We start from the raw sequence: 23556 nt of genomic DNA on the forward strand, positions 1-23556 counted from the left end.
CATCCTCCCACATGCTTTTCTTAGGTTGCTCATATGATTGAGGAATTGCAAGCATTGTGACACAGCTGTATGTGTGCATGCCTTCAAGTCACCTGTTGACTTATGGCAACCCCATGAATTTCACAGGGTTTTCTTTTGCAAGGAAAACTCTGTCTCAGAAGTCTCCCATCCGAGTACTAACCAGGGTTTGCCCTGCTTAGCTTCCATGATCAGGTAGGATTTGTTCCATTTAGGTCGTTTAAGCCCTTTATGACAATATATCCATATATTTGTTGTTGTGTGCCTTGAAGTCATTTTTGACCCAAAGGTGAGCCTTTCATGCAATGGAAAGAAAACTGCTTTTCAAGCATCTAAGGAGCTAACATGGTGTAATGGTTTGCATATTGGACTAAGACACTGGGAGACCAGGGTTTGAATCCTGGCTCAGCCATGGAAATCCACTGGGTGACCTTGGGCAAGTCACATTTTCTCAGCCTCAGGATGGCATGAAAACCCCTCTGAAGAAACATGCCAAGACAACCCCATGATAGGGTTGCCATAAGCCAGAAACAACTTGAAGACACTCAACAACAACAAGGGGCTTCTATGCATTAGATACTTTCTTCAGGTGACCAGCTGTCTGTCTCTCTTCTGTACCTTTTCATAGAACCTTGCCTGTTATTAGTACAACACACTGACTGTGTTTCTTGAACTAATGGCATTGCAGCATAGCTTGAGTGAGATATCTTAATCATTTGACAGAGATGAGTCCATTATGTGGACGTTACCTTTTATGCTCAGTTTTTACAATGGCCAAAATGCTTTCTTTTCAGTACATTAGGCTTTAGAAAAATGCACTAACCATGTTAATGACAGCTGACTTGGGAACATTTATGAGTGGTAGTATGCAATTGTCTAAGCCCGCCAAATAAATAAATACATTCCCAATTAGGGATAGTTGCTTGATGAGAAGAGTTTCATTTTCAGAAATATATCCTGGTTAAAGCAACACTGAGGATTACCTTCCTAGTGGAGTAGGCCAGAAATCTGGTGTCTGTAAAGGTCCAATGCTGGAGTGCTGAAAAGATTACTCAGTTTCTACAAACAATGGCGTGAGGTCCATCTTAAACATAAATCCATAGTTCTCTCTAACCCATTCTCTGGCTCTTTTCTTTGCAGACCCAGGTGTTCATTGAAAAGATATAGGTGTGGATCTAAAGCAGATTGTATACCACACCTCCCTGTCTATTTCTGATTTTTTTTAAAAAAAACAACCCAAAAATGTAGCTATTTTTAATCCCCATGTTTTCAAAGAGAGCAAGTCGGGCGTGTGCCATAGGAGGGAGCGGCATGCCTGGAGGGGGACATGAGTAATTGCACAGATAAAAGTTGGAACATAACAATTATTATCCATCAGTCTGACTCAACAAGCAGCATTTTTGTAGGGTGGGTACACTGGTACAGTGCAGTGCACGTTTTAGGCATGATGTCACCTTTCCTAATAAAATAGCAGCAAGGACAGGACACTGATTCTTGTTGGGCAGATAAAACCAGAGGAAAGACATGAAATTTCTTGTGCAAATCTCCATTAAAATAACTGGGATTTGTCCAGTGACGCATATGTTTTGTGCTGCTTCTGTTCTTTTTCATGAGGCTTGCAGAGGAGGAATTTTTGGCAGATTATGGTTGGTAAGTTTTACAGAACAAATTGTCAAACACTGTTAAGTGTAGAACTGAAGTGCAAGGCTATAGTGGTTTCTTTTTGTAAAAAAGGGAAGTCCAAAATGTTTGACAAAGAAGTCATAAAAGGAACAGAATTCTCTAGAGCTATCCCAGAGACAGCCAGTACTTCCATGAAAATTATGGTGTAGAAGTATACCAGTACTCTTCATGTTTTCACTAAAACAAATTACTGTATATACAGCTGAATTATGTGCACTTTATTTTACTTTTTCTTGGCATGTTTGCTCACAGTTGTTTCAGACAGGAGCCCAGCAATTATGTTTCCAGAGACACAGTATTCAGAACCTAGCCCTCCAGTCCCTTTCAGTGTAGAATCCATCAAAATTTCTCCCATAAGAATTAAGCATGTATGTATAACATTAAATGCCTAGTGATGAAGCAGGGATTCTAGCCTGCATTAAATGTAGATTGTACTATTCTTTTCTCTATAGCAGGAGAAATTGAGGATGGAACAAACTTGTTTTCTATTGCTCCAGAGACTAGGGGTTCATCTACACTGTAGAAATAATGCAATTTGTCATCACTTTAAGTGCTGTAGCAACATCCTGTGGAATCCTGGGATTTGTAGTTTTACAGGAGCTTTATTCTTCTCTGCCAGAGAGCTCTGGGGCCTTCCAAAACTAAAAATCTCAGGATTCTGTAGGATGTGGCCATGGCAGTTAAAGTGGTCCTAAGACATGGAACAATCTGTAATTCACCTTTCGCTCCCCAGGACTTTAAACTTGTGAAAAACACCACTTTCCAAATGGGCAGATTAGTATCAACACTTTCCTTAACTATCTCTTAGGTACTGGAATTTCAGGAAATTTATAATAGGAGAATAAACACACAGCTTCATATCTTCTGTGTTATTCATGAATCAAGTAATTTAAACATTTCTAAACTCTTTGGGGAAGATCATTACACCATATAGACATCTCTCTTCCTAGGTACATTGGGTCTGTGGACATTATATAGTCTTGTTGTTCTTACATGCTTTCAAATCAACTCTGACTTAGGACAACCCTGTGATAGGGCATTCTTGGCAAGATTTATTTATTTAGGGTGCTACTTGCTCAAGATCACCAAGTGGGTTTCCATAGCTAAGCAGGGATTCAAATCCTGATCTTCCAGAGTCCTAGTACAACACTTAAATCACTACACCGTGCTGGCTCTATTAACATAGTCTTAAGCATATTCTTATATCCTTAGCATTACTCAACCTTAGACACTGTTGAGGAAACCATGCTTCTCAAGCAGATGTTTACATACATTACATTAATTCAGCCTAGCTCAGATTACAGAGAGTAAATTCTACATATGACTGTCATTCTATCAAACGTTCTAACTAAAGTGATCTTTGTTCTTGTCTCACCTATTCTGATGAATGCAGCCAGCCAGCCAGCCTCTTCTTCTGGCATGATCTCAAAGATTGGCCTCTTCAGCACTGTACTCATAAGTGAAGGCCCTGCTGTGCTGCAGCCAGCTTTCTTTTATATTCATTTACCTCCTTTCATCCACTCAGATGTTGTGATTTTCATTCTCTAAGAGAAGCACTATTGTCTCATCTGGCATGCTTCCCAGGATATCTGCTGACTGCTTCAAGCAATCAGAGATGAGTTATAGTACGCTTTAACGGTGTTCTTCATCACTGCTGGGAATGAACAGCACTATCTCTTATTCTGCCTATCTGCCATCAAGCATGACCAATGTATTCCTATGGAGATTAACTGCATCTGGATAGCTTGTATTTTTTTTTCAACCGTTTATTTAGCTTTTCTTGTTTACTATTTCTTATCAGTACATTGGCGCTATGCCCAGATAGTTTGTCCATGAACTATTTTTCTGTTTTAAAAAAAAGTAATTCTCTTAACCCTGTAAAGGTGTCATTCGTTAACCCAGTGTAGCATCTTATTTTAACCCATTTTTCAATTGATAATTCAGGGCCTGGAATTTGCAAAATATATAATGGAGGCAATACAATGTTCAGCACTTCTTGGGTGGCAGATGCAGTGTGGGACATTTCACTATCATGTTATCATCCACCATGATATCAACATTGCTTGTTTATTTCTGACTGCTGAGTAGTCCTCTTTGTTACTTTTGTTCTTTTTTGTCTTCTTTTCATGTTAAAAATCTTGACCATCATCTCGTGTGTGTGTGTGTGTGTGTGTGTGTGTGTGTGTGTGTGTATGTAACTGGATGATACCATTTCATTGCCCTCCTGATTATATGGTGGCCCTACAATTGTATGAGAGGAAATTTGTTGCAGCTGTAGTTTTGGAAAGAACAAAGAAAACTTGTCAGAAGCATGCATGCATCCATATAAGGGGCAGTGAGAATCTTTATAGATTCATAGAGTTGGAAGAGACCACACAGGCCATCCAGTCCAACCCCCTGCCATGCAGGAAATCTCAATCAAAGCATCCTCGATAGATGGCCATCCAGTCTCTGCTTAAAGACCTCTCAGGAGGGAGGCTCCACTACACTCTGAGGGAGTTTGTTCCACTGTCAAACAGCCCTCACTGTCAGGAAGTTCCTCCTAATGTTGAGGTAAAATCTCTTTTTCCTGGAGCTTGCATCCATCTTTACTAAGATATATTTTGAAAGGATCCTGAACTAGTTTCCCTGCACCCACCCCTTTCCCTGTGTTTAACTATTCCTCAGTCTACTCCTGGGTTGACTTGACTCATGTATTTTTTACCCACCAGGCTACAATGTGACTGTCAGCACAACACTTGCGGAGGGTCATGCGATCATTGCTGCCCGGGCTTCAACCAATTACCTTGGAAACCTGCCACTACTGACAGTGCCAATGAATGTGAACGTAAGTTTTATATCAAAAAATAGAACTGTTTGATTCTTGCCTCCGCTATCCTTTTTCAGTTATTCATGCCACGTGAAGATGCAAGACAAAAGTGAATGTTTCTGATTTTCCTGATGTCCATGTTGTTCTGTGTTTCATATTCATGCAGGATTCAAAGAAAACAGATTTGACAGTTATCCATCACTTCCTTTTTCTAGAAGTGAAGGAACAGTTCCAAGCATACATTTAAAGCTTAACAAGTTGCTAACTACTAGTGGGATATCTGGTTCACCCAGAAAATTTGTTGTGAGAGCTTAGAAAAATTACTTTTGGGCTTTTGGCTACAACTCATAATCCCCCAGCCAGCATTGGTGGTGGTTCACAAAAGTAATTAATAGTAATTTATAGTATTATAATAGTTGAGGACTTAGAGAAAAGTTTATCTTTAGGTTTGCTAAATAGCTAGTTTTCACAATCAAGAGAAATAAACAATAGGGAGCCAAAACACTCTGCAGAAATAATCCAGTTTGAGACGGCTTCAACTGCCTTGGCTCAATGCTAGGGAATTCTGGATACTAGTTTTGTGAGACATTTAGCCTTCTCTGTCAGAGAGCTCTGATGTCACAACACACTACAGTTCCCAGAATTCCCTAATACTGAACCAGGGCATTAAAGCGGTCTCAAACTGGATTATTTCTGCAGAGTGTTTTGGCCCAGGGTTTCCGAAGGACCTAGACCCATTTCAAACTGGCTTTCGGGCAGGTTATGGGGTTGAGACGGCCATGGTCGCCTTGGTCGATGATCTCCGTCTGGGCATCGACAGGGGAAGCGTGTCCCTGTTGGTGCTCTTGGACATCTCAGCGGCTTTCGATACCATAGACCATGGTATCCTTCTGGGACGCCTGGCAGAGGTGGGGATCGGGGGCACTGCGCTCCAGTGGTTCCGGTCCTACCTTTCCGGGAGGTCCCAGATGGTGCAGCTGGGAGACGTGTGCTCCGATGAGAGACCCCTTAAAACTGGGGTCCCTCAAGGGGCCATTCTGTCTCCCATGCTATTTAACATTTACATGAAACCGCTGGGAGAGATCATCCGGAGACATGGGGCGCGGGGTTATCAGTACGCTGATGACACCCAGATCATTTTCTCTATGTCTCCGACTGATGCAGTGACCGAGGATGGCGTCTCTCCTCTCGTGGCCTGTTTGGAGTCAGTAATGGGCTGGATGAGGGAAAACCGACTAAAGCTAAATCCAGAGAAAACGGAGGTACTCGTGATAGGTTCCCCTGGTCCAGGAATGGCGGTGGTTCCACCTGTCCTGAACGGGGTCACGCTCCCTGTGAAGGACTCCGTGCGCAGCCTGGGGGTGCTTCTTGACTCGTCCCTTCACCTGACTGCTCAGGTGAATGCGACGGTCAAGAGCACCTGTTATCAGCTTCGGCTTCTTCGCCAGCTGCGCCCATACCTGACCCAGAGGGACCTTGAAACTGTGGTACATGCCCTGGTAACCTCGAGATTGGATTTCTGCAATGGGCTCTACATGGGACAGCCCTTGTACCTAACCCGGAAGCTTCAACTGGTGCAGAACATGGCTGCAAGGCTGGTCACTGGCACGTCCAGGGCCAGCCATATAACACCGGTTCTAAAAAACCTCCATTGGCTGCCCATTCGCTTCCGGGCGCAATACAAGGTGCTGGTAATGACCTATAAAGTCCTAAATGGCTTGGGCCCAGGTTACCTGAAGGACCGCCTCTCCCCATACATTCCGCCTCGCACCCTCAGAACATCTGGGCAGCAACTCCTTAGGGTTCCCGGGGCGAGGTTATCCTCCACTTCCAGGAGGTCTTTCTCCATCGCCGCCCCGGCCCTTTGGAACACGCTGCCCATAGAGCTCCGCTCAGTCACCTCCCTGGCCCAATTCAAGCGGGAGTTGAAGACCCACCTGTTTGGCATCGCATTCCCCGATTAGTCCTTATAAGCCCCCCCCCGCCATATGACCGCACAGACAATGGGTATCTAACCTGGGGGCATTTGCTGTTGTTTTTTTTTTTTTTTGTAGTTTGTATTTTTAATATTGTATATTGAAATTTTTTATGTACTTTTTATCTGTTGTGAACCGCCCTGATCTCTGGAAGGGCGGTATATAAATAAACCATTTATTATTTATTATTTATTACCTATGTTTGGATCCAGTGCGACTGGGACTCTATTCTCAACAAAGAGTTTTACAGCTCTGTTTCTACATTCAATAGGATGAGTAACTGCAGGGATAATCAAAATATTCAGTTTCATCTTAAAGACTGAAGTCTTGGAAAGATGGACTGATTAATCAGTATTTTTGAATTGCCCGATTGTGAGCCTTCTTCAGTACAGAATTATTCTAGCAGACTTTTCAGGAGACAAATTGTGGTTTAAAATTTTATGATATTCCAGGACATTTCTATCCTATTTTCATCTTTTAAAAATTCCAAAAAAGATAATAAGTATGTTTTATTATGAATATTACAAATCAATTTATGTGAAAACATAATAAATATTATTTACAAAAATGAAGAAATCCCAAAGAAGATTATAAATACAGTATATACAACTAAAAGGATACAGATAATAGAACAGTCACAACAGTAACAACTGTAAATACAATTCATTAAGTATCAATGTAACTGGTAATACAGTAATTGGCCACATCATTGAAAGTATCTTGTCCACATCCTCAGGCAGCATAAACTGAAACTGATTCCTTAAAATTGCATTGAGTATCACATGCTATGGTGAAAGGGAGAATGCATAAATTGGAGTCTGTACCAGTGTTAGCTCACTCATGCTTATATTTCCAGCCTGTAATTGCAATGGGCATGCCTTTGACTGCTATTATGATCCAGAGGTTGACCATCAAAAAGCCAGCAAAAACCGTAATGGCCAGTTTGAAGGAGGAGGTGTTTGCATTGACTGTCAGGTAAGACTTAGTGGATATGCCACAAACAAAGAGCCCCTGTGTTTCGTTAGGTTATCGCCAATGTACATTTATTCATTGTCACTAGAGAAAAACGTAAGAGACTTTAAAAGAAAATATGTGAGCTTCTTTGAAATAGCACACTTAACACTTTGTGGTTTGCTGTCAAATTGTGATGACTCCTCCTGTCCCAGTGCTATGGCATCAAAAAAGGCTACCTTCTAGATGCTCTCATGGATCCTGTGCAAATCTTTATTTTTCCAGTCCCACACTGGACACCACTACAGACACTCAAGCATTCCAATGACCTTTACGTACTATTCTCAGAGGTGCAAATATACAAGACAAAAATAATGTATTAAACAGGAGATCAAAATAAAGTTTAAGATTACTTACTGAACACATCTAAATCCTACCTGACCCTAACTAAGTAATCCTCACTTATATTCCTATCTTTAATATTCCTATCTCACTCTCTCTCTGAGTCTATCACACACATTTGTCTTTATAAAAATCCCATCAAACATTCAGCCAGCAACCTGTCCCCCTGTCCATACTCTTACTACTTCCCAGCACATCCTAACTTATTATATATACTATACATGATATGCATGACCACATTTTATTTTAATTTCTCTAGTAAACAGAAAAATAACATATTTTTTTTTGCAAAAGTCCATAACATCACACACAACTGCTCTGAAAGTCCAGCACTTTGTCAAACTAAAATGTGGCCTCCAGACTCAGTCAACTTCACACATGGTCTAAGGCAGAGAGTGGGCAATTGTGATAGGTTTGAGGCCAGTTTTCTGCCCTGGGAATCTGAGGGACTGCCAACAATATCCGCACATGGGGGGGAAATCCCCCAACATGGCTTTAAGCCCACTTCTCTTTTCAAAACACTGGTGTTTTAGGTTGAGCAGAGCAGGGCACCCCTGAAACCTATTTAAAAGGTGAATTGCTGCTCCCAGATGCTTCAAGGGGAGGTAATTCACTCCCACATTTTTAGGGTTGGAAAAAAATGACAGAATCTGAAGGGATCAATGAATACAAAAACAATTTTATGCCGTCACTTTGCCCATCTCTAGTTTATGGTGTCACACAAATTTATACAAACTTTTAAGAAGGAACAAGGTGGAACTAATTCCCTAATATATACCCACTTCTAATTGATTTGGCACAATCAGAGCTGTTTCAAACTTAAAAGCACAGTCTTACATGGCTCTGTCTTGACAGTAAGGCACATTGAGATCTGTGGGATTTAATCTCAAGTGAGAGCCAGCATGGTGTTTTAATTTCTGCCCAGCCATGGAAATTCACTGGGTGACCTTGGGCAAGCCACACTCTCTCAGCCTCAGAGGAAGGCAAAGGCAAACCCTCTCTGAACAAATTCTGTCAAGAAAGCTCCATGATAGGTTTGCTTTAGGATCATCGTAAGGCAGAAACAAATTGAAGGGCCACAATAACAAACTGGGAATAGTTCTTAATACCCTTTTTAATTTTATGTTCTTCTCAGTCTCAGTCAGGTCTGGGCAAATTGTTCACTGCAATGTCCAGAACACCTCACTATTTTCTATGGTGGCAAAAGAAGTTTCAGTGTAGCAATATCTGGAAGGTTACATTTTGAACTAAACTGTGATGCCTCAAATGAACGAATGCTAACAGACAAATTATTTCTGCAGCACCACACAGCAGGCATCAACTGTGAAAGGTGCAGCCCAGGATATTATAAATCTCCAGATCATCCAATAGATTCACCCTACATTTGCTATCGTGAGTATATTCTCTCATATATGGCCAGGACCTAAAGTTCAGTGCAAAATATGCTGTATACTGGGATGCATTTCAGCTTTGCCTTCCCTCTCAATTGACTCCACCCTCCAAAACTGGAGGTCCCTCATAAGGCATGGGGGTTCCACTTGAAAAAACCCAACTCCTGTGTCTTCAGAAGTGATTCGTGTCTGAGGCTTCTGGATCTAAACTGATAGTGTCTGGCATCGCATCTTACATAGGAATGGTGGTGGGATTTTGGTTTTTCTAAATCTGTATTGAGATAACTATGTCAGTATTGAAAGTGGACAACACTGTTTTAGACCTGGGTGAACAACTTTTTTATTGGGGGGGGGGGGGGTTGTAGCTTCCCTTTTGCCAGGTTTCTAGACAACTACATCCTCATTTATACACCTCCCCCCTCATTTTCTTTTTTAAAATACCCCCAAATGTCCATTAGGGGACTGTAAAGGTTATTGGTGGCTGTAAAAATGCAGTTTGTGGGCCTGCCTTGCCCATTGCCATTTTAGGCAATGTATACCCTGAGTTGTCCCAGGCTATGCATACAAATGATCCTTCCTTTTAGGTTGCAATTGTGACTCAGAGTTCACAGATGGCACCTGTGAAGACTTCACTGGCCGCTGTTACTGCAAACCAAATTATACAGGGGAGCACTGTGATGCTTGTGCGGATGGCTATGTGGATTTCCCACATTGTTATCGTAAGTATTACTAACATTGGCATGAGGAATTTTAAATGCTTTTAAACTGGTTTTAATTCAGTATTGCTTTTAAAACATGGTTTATTTAGCTGCTTTTAAATGTTTTTTATTATTACGATTGGATTAAACTGAAGTCTAACTTAATCTGTATTGTAAAGCCCCTTAGGCCACATATTGAGAGAAGTGCGGAATATAAATTAAGTGAATAAATGGGATTTTTGAAAGTTTAGTGTAGGGCCCACACAGACAGGCCAAAATAAAGCTGCTTCAGGTCACTTTGGAAATGTGCTGTTTAAATGAAACATGCATCCTAAGAGGCCGGAAGCTGCACCAAAGCCACAATCCAGTCCTAAGGACTGGAGTGCAGCTTTAGCGCAGCCTTTGGCCTCTTAAGATGCATGCTTCATTTAAACAGCATACCTCCAAAGTGACCCAAAGCAGCTTTATTTTGGCCTATCTGTTTGGGCCCATAGTTAGTTCTTATAAGCCTAGGTTTCAGCCCCTCCCATGTTGGTGATAGAGTATATTCAGGTGCTTCTCTTGTTCCTCTTTTGTGGATTATTGTAAGTAGCTTTGGATAGAAGCCAGCTCTTCAGATCCTTCAACTCATGCTAAATATTTTCATAGAACTGGAATGATAAGATGGAATTTAGAAGCTTGATTCTTCATTTGGAGCAAAAGTGATGCCATGGTCTCCAGAAAGTTCTATTTATAGAGAGAGGAATTTGATTTATGCTGGTGCTATCTGATTATTTTTTTCTTGACTATCAAATTAATGTTTGTATTGTCTTTCCTATCATTTAGCAGAGTCAGATTTCTCTAACAATGGTAAAGGAGCACAAGAACTCCCAGCTGGCCAGATAATAAGTAAGCTTTTGGCTTTATTTTTCCCTTTTGAAATAATATGCATCCTGTTATTCTAGTTTATTTCTGCAATAATTACAATGGTACTCCACTGGAAAGCAGGATTTTCTTGTGCCGTATGTACCATCAACCTCTCTTCTCCCCCATTTTTTCAGACTGTGACTGCTATGTTGCTGGGACAAAAGGGAATGCCTGCCGGAAAGATGCTCAAACTGGTTTATGTTTGTGTAATCCCAACTTCCAAGGGACCCAGTGTGATCAGTGCGTCCCAGGATATTATGGACCAAATTGCCAGGGTAAGTAAATGAAACCAAAGGGATAGCTGGCTTTATTTTCTCTCTCCTAATGGGTATTCCTGATAAAAGATGGGTGGGCTACTGTGACCTTTACCTTTCTTACAGCTGAAAAGAGCTAATATACCTTTGAAGGGATAGGGCATTTCACCCTATATCTTCCCTCACACTGTCTTAGGAGTTTATCACATAAAGGAGATTGGGAGTTTATTCTCGTGAATATCCCGGAAAAACTATGTGATTATGCATAACAATTTCACACATCGCACAAAACCCACCATTAAAGTAGTCACAACAAAGCATTAATGTGCACCTTTTTATTTTCGGGATTTTAGCAACAGTGCATTTCCAGTATCACTTTATTTGCACAATTGCATGTGATAATTACTTGCCATTTCCACTTAATTTGCAAGATGCTTTAAATGCACTTTAATCTCTCTTTAATGTTGAAATCAGCCCCAGTGTGATAAACTCCTTAGTTCCCACGAAGGGCTCCCCACCCTCACCCCAGCAAGTCCCATCCCCTAAAGGAAGATTCAGTGGGACTTTGTCACAAGTTGATTCAGGTTTTCAGTTTTAATTTAGAATGTAAATGTATGTAATAATAGTAATTATTATTATTATCATTATTTCTTACACGCCTGTGGAGTCAGACAACAGTAGATTAACAAATACACAACATCAACTAAAAACACAGCATCAGTTAATAACAAACATCAAATAAAAATAACAAGTAAGACACATATTAAATCAATCCACATTTAAAAATTCATCATTTGAAGTGCATAATTTAAAAATCACTGGCTAGATCTGCCAGATGAGAGTTCAATGCTGTGGAAGCCATGTTCAACTGTCAACTCTCTTTTGGCAGGTCTTTCCACCTTCTAGGAGCAGCTGCAGAAAAATTCCTCTGGGTGACAGTTGCCAACTTAAGGCTGGCTGACTGGAGTAAATGTCCCCCAGAGGACCTGAGTGTACAGGGCCCATTATACAGGAGGAGGCAATGCTGTAGATAACCTGGATGGTGTTAATAAGTGGGACTGGTTCATAAGGTATTAAAGGGACACGCAAAAAAACAATGCCAAGTGTTGAATGTCCTTCCCCCTTTTCCCACTGCATAGCTTGTCAGTGTTCTGGTCCTGGCTTTTACGAAGGTACATGTGACAACGAGACTGGGCAATGTCTGTGTCGAACTGGATTTGAAGGCTACGCATGTGATCAGTGTGCTCCTGGCTACTTCAATTACCCATTGTGCCAACGTAAGTTCTTAGATACAGGGGAATAATTGCTGTAACATGTGGCATAACATGTGTCCTACACATATTTGGGGTTTTTTAAGAAATGCCTCTGTTTTGTCAACTCTGTTTCTAGACCTCATAGTTAGAAAAGGAAATTTGGATATGTGCAGGCAGTCTACATTGAAGACCACAGTGGACTTTTCTTGGAAAGGGGCAGAATATTTACCTCATTCCTGATTTTTTTCCCCAAACTGGGTTCCTTTACCCTTTTTTTCAGCACTTACTCGAAACTCCATTCCAAGATTCATTCTTTCCCTTTCCTTTTTAGCTGCCCCTTAACAAGTATTAACAAAAAAGCTCAACATCATTTGAAACAGATAAATCGGTTGCAGAACATATTTTCTCAAGCAGAGTAATCTAATGAAATTTGGTCAACAAGATAGTAACTGTTCCATTTCCTTAGCAAAGTATTTTGATCCCTAGATTTTTGTGGGTTTTTCAGGCTATGTGGCCATGTTTTAGAAGAGTATATTTGACTACATAGCCTGAAAAACCCACAAAAATCTGTGGATGCCAGCCATGAAAGCCTTTGACTTCACATATTTTGATTTCCCCCCTCCATAGAGCATAGATTCTAAATATGTAGGTGAACTGCCTTCCACTAGAACTGTAGCTGTTATGTCTTTTGTGCTCTGCCAAAGTTTCTGAAACGCCCATCCTGTTAAAGTCCTTGGCAGTTCTTGTCATCCTTGCTGTGAAGAGTTGTTTTTCCTGGGTACATAGATAATATTTGCACTGATGCTAAATTCCCTCCTTGCAATAGCAAAATTCTGACCCCTGGATGTCCTTTCCATTGTAGTCTGTGGCTGCAGTGCTGTTGGGACATTTCCTGAAGGATGTGATGCCTCTGGAAGATGCTACTGTAAACCTGAGTATGATGGGCTTCGTTGTGACCACTGCAGCTTGGGATATCATTCCTACCCCCACTGCCAAGGTATTTCAGTTTGTGAAAGGAGTTGTAGGAAAGAGGCAGCATTTTATTATTTATTTATTTATTTATTTATTGTATTTCTATATCCCCCCCCCCCCCATCCCACAAGGATTCCCAAGGTGATAAACAAATAAAAACCAATTAAAACAATACTAAGATAAAAATATTTTATAACATTAAAATGCTCTTCAAAAAGCCCAAAAGCAGTCTTAAAAACAAGAAGCAAGTTGGAAGACACTGCAGTACTTACAACACAGATGTTATAATGGTCTCTAAAATGCATATGTGACACCAATCTGGCTGCTGCATTTTGCACTAGCTGCAGCTTCTAAACTGTTTTCAAGGGCAGTCACACCTTTGACTTGACCAACAGAGTACATTTGAATTGAAAGAAACAAATACATTTTTGCAAATCAAAATCTAAAATAAGGACTCTTTCTGCCACTGTGCCTCCCATGCAAGTTCCCAGATACAGGTCAGTGTTTGGCAACCTTTAACCATCCAAATATTGCTGAATTGAAATTCCTACCAGATCTAGTCATTGTCCGTGGGGAAGCATTATGGGAGTTGTAGTCCAAGAACATCTGGAGGGCCACACATTGCCTACCCCACCACAGATGGATATTTTCCAGCAACTGCCTATCTGGTGTCATTTTTTAGTTTTCATTTGTAAAGTTTATTGCATTGTATTTCCCAGAAAAGTGTTGTTTGGCTTTAATCAAAGAAGGACACTGATAAACAAGATGTAGATGGAGAAGAACTTGGAAATGGATATATTGTATATACTGTAATATGAGTTTTTCTTGTCTCTCTGTCCCTGCTAATGACCCTAACAGTACATAGAATCATAGAGTTGGAAGAGCCCTCAAGGGCCATCAAGTTCAACCCTCTACCAGTGAGCATCTGGAGAACTAATAACAGGCATATTGAGTGTCCATAAAGGGAGGAAGTGATAGTATGACCCATTAAGGCTTTAAAACTTTTTCTTCCTTGGGGCTTTAATGCCAGCTGTCACCTGCCTCTATAAGGTTCATAAGATACAAAATGTTTATAAATGCTAGTCAGATGTGCACGTGGAGATAAACACAGCTTTTTCTAGAAGGAGAAATAGCTTCACCTAGAAGGAAATATTCAGTAAACAGGTAGGAATATATGAGTCAACAGTTTGCACCGAATCCACTTGATATGAGTTTTCTAGACACATAATTTGTGATCTCACTATCTACTTCTTCTCAAGTCTCTTTACGTGCCTTTCTTTGCAGTTTGTTCCTGTGATCCTCGAGGCTCTGTGGACAATGACTGTAGCCCTATGGGGCAGTGCCAATGCCACCCAAATTACATAGGCCACACATGCAACCAGTGTGCTCCAGGCTTTTATGGATATCCTACCTGTACAGGTGAGTCATCTGTCAGATAGTACCTGTTTTCTAGCAGTAGAGAAGGCATTTGGTTTCCTTTTTCAACGTGATACATAATATCACATTTTGAACTTGCAATCCTTTGTGTTCATCTTGACCCCATCAGACCAATCCAGACTAGAAATCCATCGGAGGCAAAAGAGTATGCTTTGTTGTTTGAGATTTGAGAAAGATTACACATGAAAACAACAACAAATATTTAGGAAATAATATATATGAAGATTTGAGGTGTAGAACGTTAAAAGCACCAGTGCTGGTATCTCATTGTTCAGAATTTGGGAAATAATAATAATAATAATAATAATTTTATTTATATTTTCCTGCCTCTCCCAGGGTGGATCGAGATGCAGACTTTGTAGCATTCTTATCATGTGGGAATATTGGCCTTTGGTTTGATACATCTCAATATTTTAAATAAATTGTGATTGCTCTTTCTCATTTCTATAAGGGATATATAGTGGACCCTTCCCATCTGTGGCGGTTCAGTTTTATTCCCTCCCCCCCTGCAAACAGCCAAAAAATACAACAAATGTGGCCACTAGTGTGGCCTCATGTATGCACCTCCATTAAGAACAATAGGGCTTGTTATCTGTAGAAACTTAAATCCATGGATGGCCAACCTGCAGATAATGAGAGCCCATTGTATTACTATGATTGTAACTCACCCCAACCTACTTTACCAGGCATCAGCTGCATGGGGAGAAGGAGGTCCATTCTGCCGTTGATCAGAGCATGGGTGAATGACATTTCAAGCAGATTTGTGGCAGGGGGAGGATCAGGCTGGCAGAGATTACTTAGGTTCAAAACACACTGTAGAAATAATCCAGTTTGAGGTCACTTTAGCAGCACTGTTCAATGCTAGAGAATTCTGGGAACTGTAATTTTGTAAGATATTTAGCCTTCTCTGTCAGAGCCACAATAAACCATAATAAACTACAATTCCCAAGATTCCCTGGCATTGAGCCTGGACAGTTAAAGTGGTCTCAAACTGGATTATTTCTGCAATGTGTTTTGGACCTTTTAGAAGAAGCTGATACAATGAAATCAATTATATATGCAGCTGCCAGGCATTAAGAAGATAGAGAATGAGCAATTAATTGGATATATGAATCATAAGGTTCAGTTCTACAAGCATTACCAGACATCTTCATTGCATTCAAGTGGCATATAAGATTGAAATGTACCATTCATTTGTGATTCCTGGTGATATAGCATTGGTTCACTCTGAGCCATCCAAATGATAGTCTCCAACACTTTTAAAAGTTATTTCCCTCTTCTAGATATGGGAAACCTGTCCCTTGGACAATTTACTTGTACCAGTTTCCAGTGCTGTTATTGGCCATGTGTATCTGAGCATGCTGGAAGCTTAGATCAGATTGGCTAAACAGAAGAAAGCTGCGTAGCCATTTCCCCCTCATTAATTAACATCTCAGAAATACATGACAAAATAGATGCAAATATTGCACCAGGAGAGTGAGCATAAGGTAGCATGAAGGTTTAAAGATCATAAATAGCACCAACACAATAAAAAAATCAAACATTTCTTTTTCTTAGGCAGGAACAATTAAGTGAAATTGTTGCTAGTTTAAAGTCATTGTTAGCTTGCCAGCATAGTCAAGCAAAAACACACTTATACTGGCACAGTGTCTTTTGTTATAATAACTAATTGTTTAATAGCATTCAGATGCTAAGATGACCTTTATCAGATGTGAATGTTATTGGTACAATTACAGTTTTGAAAAGATAAAGTCCATTTATATGTACATTATTTTAGTCTATTGCTCATTTAAGGGATGGGGAAACTATAAGAGGTCATGCTGTTCCTCCTAGTGGGCATCAGGGCAATTGTACAATGATTTTGAACACTTCAGGTTTATATCCTGTTTGGAACGAGGCCTTTCTTAAAACATGCATAGTGTAAAACAAAAAAATAGTAAATTTTCCTTTCTTATCCCCATCAGGGTTGGGGAGAGCATATTTTAAATAGTCAAAAAATGTTTTTGCAATTAAAGGGGGAGGTGCAGGTGGTGGGGGTGGATATGGACCCTTGGGCCCTCAAAACCAGGCCCCTGGACCACATTTCCCTCACTCCTGATTTCAGATATGGTCATAAAAACAGAGTATTTATACTGGTGACTTACTATACTTAAAACCATTCAGTTGTACCCAGAACAGATGAATAGGTGTACGTGTGGCATACAAAACTGGACTGCAAAAATGTATCAACATTTTATTTATTTCTTTGTTTATGACATTCCCAAGCTGCCCTTAAACTTGTCCTCCAAGGAGTTTAATTGAATTGATCTATACTCCAAATTCCCAGAGCATTTTATAAAAAAAAAATATATATATATAAAGATAATGGATTCAAACAAAAAATATTTAAAAGCTGCGTCCCAGTAGAGACAATATTTGGTGAATGGATGTGGAGGAGGGCCTTTTCTGCTGCGGAATACTGGTTATGTTTTAGAGTTTTAAACTTTGAACTTTAATAATGTAATGTTTTTAATTCTTTTAATTGTTTAATTGTTTTTTAAACTGGTATTTTGCATGTTTTATAGTGTTTTAACTATGGCCCGGTACAGACCTCCCAAAAAGGGAGTCTTGCTGACGCCATTTTCCCCCCTCAGGGAAGCCACAGCCACCAAACCAAATGGCTCCCCTGCGGAGAAAAAAGAACCCACGAAAAGCGGGTCTTTTTTGTGCCGCGCCAGTTATGCCCAAGTATGCCAATAGCGCACTCGTGACATAACTGGCGCTGCGTGATGTGCGGAAGAATGCGTCCATCACGTCACAAAGGCAGTGTTACGGCGCCATGCCGCACTAGGGTTAGGGACCATGCGGTTGCCATGCAGTCCCTTAACCCTAGTACGCCGCCAGCATGGCGTATTTGCCCCGTCTGGACTGGGCCTTAGACTGTTATGGATTTGCTAGCTTCCTTGAGTCCCTGTACTGGGAGGAAGGCGGGATATAAATAAACATAACAACAACAGCAGCAGCAACTTCTCTTTAAAGCCTTAGTTGGTGTCAACACTGGTTTCATTACAGCATCAAGAAAATGGTTGTACCACATAGGCTTTAGGAAAGGATACTGCCAACTACTTAGTTTCTCTTTTGCTTTTTTTCTTTAAAAACACACTTCTTTGGGAGTGATGCCCTCTGATTGGTCTCTTTGTCTCCTCTTCAGCCTGTCAATGTTCCTCAGAAGGCTCTCTATATGGCACCTGTGACCAGGAGACTGGGCAGTGCACCTGTCGTCCCAGAGTAATGGGACTGCGCTGTGATACCTGTATTCCTGGAGCTTATGGATTTCCACATTGTGAAGGTAGCTCAGTCTATTCCATGTGTGCAGATGTCTTTGTGACACAATGTAAATGTAGGTGCCTCTTGGTGCCTAATGCACCTGGCAGCATGGTTGATTTTAGAAAATAAGTAAATGTGTTAATAATAAATGCTGCTGAAATGAAAAAAAATCACAAAATATATTTATTTTAAATGGAGAGTTCTTCATGGTGTTTCTTATACTTATTTTAGTGCTACTTTTCTCAGCTCTAATACTAAGCATATTAATTTTTCCTTAGCAATTATTGAAATCCACCCACAAATTCAAGAACTTTGAAAAATTGTTGTTTTCAGTTAACCCATTTCCCAGCCAGCATGGACAGACACTATAGGCTGTGTTGCTTGGGAAATTCAGTTAACCTTTCTAAGCTCTTTACAACTCTACATAATCTGTACAGTAGCTAAAGCACTATTGCAGGAACAGTGGAAAGCTAGTGTGGTAGAGTGGTTTGAGCGTTGGACTGGAGACCAGAGTGGGAATCCCCACTCAGCCGTGGAAATCCACTGGGTGATCTTGGGCAAGGCACTCTTTCTTAGCCTCAGAGGAAGACAAAAGTAAACACTCTCTGAACAAATTCTTCCAAGGAAACCCCAAGCCTTGCCATAATTTGGAAATAACTCGAAACTGCACAACAAAGAACAGTGCATAGTTGATGCTTGTTCCTCCTATTCAGTGCCTGTGCTTAACTTTTTTTCCCCCTTGTTCTAGTGGGCTCTTGTAATCCTGCTGGGCTTGCAAGTGAAGATCCTTCCCTGCCATTGGTGAGTATGCCCCATAGCTGTTGATCTTCACTTTCATTCTTGAATATTGTACATGTTATTTTTTATGATACTCCACATTAAGTATTAAGGAAATGAACAGTTCCTCAACATATAAAAATGAGCAGCAGGGGAGGTTTTCATAACTCTATGGTTCAACTCATTCTTTGCATTCCCAAGGTCTTACATTCAGTCTCTGGTATCACCATTTAAAAGGATCAGGTAGTAGATGATTGGAAAAATTCTGAGATTCCATTGCTAGATAGAGCTTACAATATTGTTTTGAAAGGACAAGTTTGATCTGAAAGCTGATATAAAGCAACTTCCTATGTTCCAATTCCCTTTCATTTTAATCAGTTTTTGTTTGTTTGTTTGTCTTTTCTTTGGTATACACTTTCAATTTTCCTTCCCTGCCTATTTTTTTTTTAACCTTTTCAGGGTTCCTGTGAGTGTCGGGCATACGTGGAAGGTGAAGCTTGTGACAGGTGCAAACCACTCTACTGGAACCTGGCTCCAGATAACCCATTTGGATGCATGAGTAAGAAATGTCCCTTGTAATTTTTTCAGAAAGAGTTCCAGAAAACATCAAAGTAACTCTTTTTACCCAACTCCCTACATACAGTACAACACTTATATCCATGGAACTGGTAAGTGCAGTTTCACTGCGGTTTCCCTTACCTGCATCCGAAAAATATATTCTCTAGGCATTTTCTCTCCATATTCTCTCCAGCATGAGTCTCTGGTATGCTTCTACTGGAGTATGGCCACAGAGTTGTGCTGGAAGACCTAGAAATGCCTAGAGGGGTATTCTCTCTAGGCATTTCAAGGTCTTCCAGTGCAATTCTATTGAATGCTTCTTCTGGAACTTGTTCATTTCAATAGGGTTTGCTACTAGCTGCGGTTTCGCATTTCCACGATAAGTCCAGGAACATATCTGCCATGGATATGAGGGTTGTACTGTACTTGAAATTTGCCCTAGGGATTATGAAGAAAATGGTCCCTGATTCTTAACTACATCTTTCCAAAATTTTGGCCAAGGAACTGTAACAGAGGATGACCTTTTAGTGTGGGGCACAAAAAGAATATCTTACTCTGAAAATCTGTAACGTTTGTGTAATGTTGAGTGGAAACAAGGATTTTATTTAGTCATCTTGATGGCCAAGTGATAGCATGTGCCTAAGATGTAAGAACCTTGTGGTTAATTCTATAGATGACTGAAAGGTTATCTTTAGCGGTTTGGATCAGCACCTTGTATCTTAAAACATTTGCAGTAAAGATAAAACACATCAGAATGCCCTATGCAGAAGAGAAATGTCCAGATGTGGAAATAGCTTCTTTTTGTATCTTTTCCTGTATGGATGGCTTCTGGTATCCTGACATGCTAGAGGGTTAGTTAGCACAAGGCTAATACAGAAGTTTAAGTCTTTTGCTTATAAACTGAGCTGCTTGTCTCTCTGTTTCCCTCAGGCTGTCAGTGTGACACCACGGGAACAATTGGAGGTGTTGCTGAATGCCTACAAGTAAGTTTCCTATGATGTGACATAATCCACTATGTTTTGGTCATACTGTCTATTTAGTTTGAACCACAGCATCCCAGGTGGAACTGGCTAATCCCAGGGTGTAATTGGAGCTCTTTTAGAAAGGTCCTTGTTATTTCCCAGCTGTTTGCAAGTATTGTATGTAAAATGGCTTTAAGTAATACACAACATTTGGGAGATATTTTATATTTTCATGTGATACAGTGTTTCTCTGTTGTGTTTGAATGACACAAGACAACAAATTGGGCCTTCTTTTCTTTTCATAACTAATTTTCCAAAGTTTTAATAAATAATAATATTTCAAATGGTGCTTCTGCAGCATAGCATCTGTTTAAACAATCGTTGCTAATTAAACTTGCATAGAACTTCATTTTGGACATCAGGAGAAATAGTATTTGGAGCTTTTCAAAAAGTGTCTCTGCTATGTGAGGGCTGGAGCAGAGATTTCATCACTTCATTTGTTAATTGCAATTGCTCATATAGTTCAGAGACCCTACACTCCTTTTCATTCTCGTACTCATTTTTTTCTGTTTGTATTGAAGAAGCATGAAATCAGTTTGGGTGTGTATAATACTAAGAAGCTGCCAGGAATTGATTTTGTTGTATGGCTGATATCTCCTAGGATGATGGACACTGTTTCTGCAAGCCTAACATCTGTGGTCAATTCTGCTCAACATGTAAGGAAGGATACTACAATTTGGACAGTGGGAATTACTTTGGTTGTCAAGGTATGTCAGTTTTTTCCCTATACGATGGCACTGTCTGTTATTGGCTTGTGACATATCATAGAAGCCAGTTGAGAAACAATGACCTGGGATGTAGGACAGTCAGGTTGGAAATATTTTGAAATTTCTGCTTTTTAAGAAGTCTAGGATTCCTTCCCCATATTAAAGGGAGGAAGAGTTGAAGTTAGATGTTTGCACTGGTCCATTTTTGTTAGAATTCTTAATTATTTGATTAAGAATCCCATTCTACTGGATCTTGCTTTCTTGTTTTGTTCACTATGGTCCTCATAGTACGGTAGTGTCTATGCTTTATACTACATTTATCCTTTACATTACGTAGGGAGATTCTTTACATTTTGAATTTAGGATCTTTAAAAGGTTTTTTCTCTCTCTTCCAATTATTGCTAAATGTGTACAAAGAGAGTCAAGTAGCCTTTTATTCCTTTGTTGAACTTTTTAAAGTACATAAAATTTGAAAAAGGAGACGGGAACTTTGAAGAGACACATGTTAAAGAATTATGTGATAAGGAAGTCATATGCAATGTCAGATCAAAGAAAAGAAGGTAGAACTGCAGTCTCTGTTTGGGAACACTGATGAATAAATAGATGTAGGTGCAATTGCTTTTAAATAACCATTTCAAAAAAAAAGAAAAGAAAAGATGAAAGCATGGAGGTAAAGGAAAGCTCAGATGAAAGGAGTTGAATGACATCTGTTTAAACAATCATTGCTAATTAAACTTGCATTGAACTTAGTACCAGCTTCATTTTGGACATTAGGAGAATAGAAATAGAATTCAGATTACAAAAGGGCATTGTGTTGGGGGTAGAGATTGCACAACTACGCTTGACATGCTATAATGACATGCTAGAACAAAACATGCTAAAATTGGCTGGGAATCACACTCACTGTGGACTCTTGTCCTTCATCTGTAACACAAGCATATACACCTCTGGCCCTGAAAGGGCCAGGAGTGTTTGTTTATTTTTATTAGCTACACAAGGCCATATCTTTGGATGGTCTGCATGCATGGGAGTCTTTACTAGGAGCCCTGTCAGAGATAGAAGGGCATAGTTTCCGGAGGCAATGGAAATGGACTCAAGCAGTGTCAGAAGTCTATATGAAAGGGGATACAGTGGAATAAAAATAGAGTGCCAACTTGCTGCCGTTCCCTTTGGTACCATGCTTTGATGAAAGCTATTTGGGGCCTGTTATTAGCTATGGAATGTTAACATGTGTTTCCTTTCTGCAGGATGCCATTGTGACATTGGTGGGTCAATTGGGCCTGTGTGCGAAGAGAAGGCAGGATCCTGCAACTGCAGACTGAATACCCAAGGCCCCAGATGCACCCAGTAAGAGGCAGGCTATGGCTGCAATGCCAGTGTGCATGTTGGGATGTTAAATTTCTTACTCTTAGATTTCCAAATGAACTCTAGCCTACTGTGTATCAAGTGAGGGATGGAGAACATAAATGAGTCATTTGCGGAATAGCCCTGTTGACAAGAAGCTGAGTGTGAACTGCTTGAGTGCTACAAACAAGTTGTTCCCCTCTGCTTGTGATTTTGCATTTGTGGATTTTTTGTTTAGAGACAGAATGATGGCATATTATAAATTTACAAAATTATGAAATAAAGAGAATGCTCAATGAGAAATATTATTTGAGTCATCCAATGAAAGTAACATGCAGTGGGTTCAGGCCAGACATAAGAAAATTCTTTTTGTACTGAATATACATAAAAGGCAGGTGCCAATGTTCTCTCATTTGCCAACAGTAAGGAACTGTGCAGACAGCCGCAGTCTTCATTTGTTGGCTCACTGCACTTCTTTACTTTCATTCCCATAAATGAATAGTGAGCACCCTTTCCTTTGAAGATAAATGAATGGCTGGATTATGCTTGAGAATGAATTGTTCAGGATTACATATACTTTGTATGTGTCTATACACATGCAAATATACAATATGTTTTTATGATCCTCTTTGCCTTGAGACATGCTGTCTAAAAAGTGCCCTTTTGCAACATATCTTGATTTCAGTAAAGCCTTTGACAAAGTTCCCCATGATATTCTTGCAAACAAGCTTGTAAAATGTGGGCTTGACAAAGTAACTGTTACATGGATTTGTAATTGGTTGACCGGCCAAACCCAAAGGGTGCTCAACCATGGCTCCTTTTCATCCTGGAGGGAAGTGACCAGTGGGGTCCCAAAGAGCTCTGTCCTGGGCCCAGTGCTATTCAACATCTTTATTAATGACTTGGAGGACAAAATTGGGGGGCATACTTGTCAAATTTGCAGATGACACCAAATTAGGAGGAGTAGCTAATACCCCAGAAGACAGGATCAAGATTCAAAATGACCTGAACAGACTAGAAAACTGGGCCAAAGCTAACAAAATGAAATTCAACATGGAGAAATGTAAGGTACTGCACTTAGGGCAGAAAAAT

The 23556-nt window shown here is 40.2% G+C and overlaps 1 protein-coding gene across 1 annotated transcript in view; it reads left to right on the forward strand.

The window, feature by feature from the left end:
• LAMA5 (laminin subunit alpha 5) overlaps positions 1-23556 on the forward strand; it is a 217525-nt gene that overhangs the window by 112841 nt on the left and 81128 nt on the right. The window contains exons 7-21 of the mRNA XM_089513322.1: positions 4413-4528; positions 7343-7461; positions 9141-9231; positions 9815-9949; positions 10754-10816; positions 10969-11109; positions 12228-12365; positions 13204-13338; positions 14598-14732; positions 17941-18078; positions 18805-18857; positions 19293-19392; positions 20322-20374; positions 21015-21120; positions 22368-22467. Coding sequence (XP_089369448.1) covers positions 4413-4528; positions 7343-7461; positions 9141-9231; positions 9815-9949; positions 10754-10816; positions 10969-11109; positions 12228-12365; positions 13204-13338; positions 14598-14732; positions 17941-18078; positions 18805-18857; positions 19293-19392; positions 20322-20374; positions 21015-21120; positions 22368-22467 — 1623 coding nt within the window. The remainder of the gene's footprint in view (positions 1-4412; positions 4529-7342; positions 7462-9140; positions 9232-9814; positions 9950-10753; positions 10817-10968; positions 11110-12227; positions 12366-13203; positions 13339-14597; positions 14733-17940; positions 18079-18804; positions 18858-19292; positions 19393-20321; positions 20375-21014; positions 21121-22367; positions 22468-23556) is intronic.

The sequence above is a fragment of the Sceloporus occidentalis genome, unplaced genomic scaffold (genome assembly GCF_023333645.1).
Source record: "Sceloporus occidentalis isolate IW3139 unplaced genomic scaffold, rSceOcc1.0.p SCAF_3, whole genome shotgun sequence".
Classification (NCBI taxonomy): domain Eukaryota; kingdom Metazoa; phylum Chordata; class Lepidosauria; order Squamata; family Phrynosomatidae; genus Sceloporus; species Sceloporus occidentalis.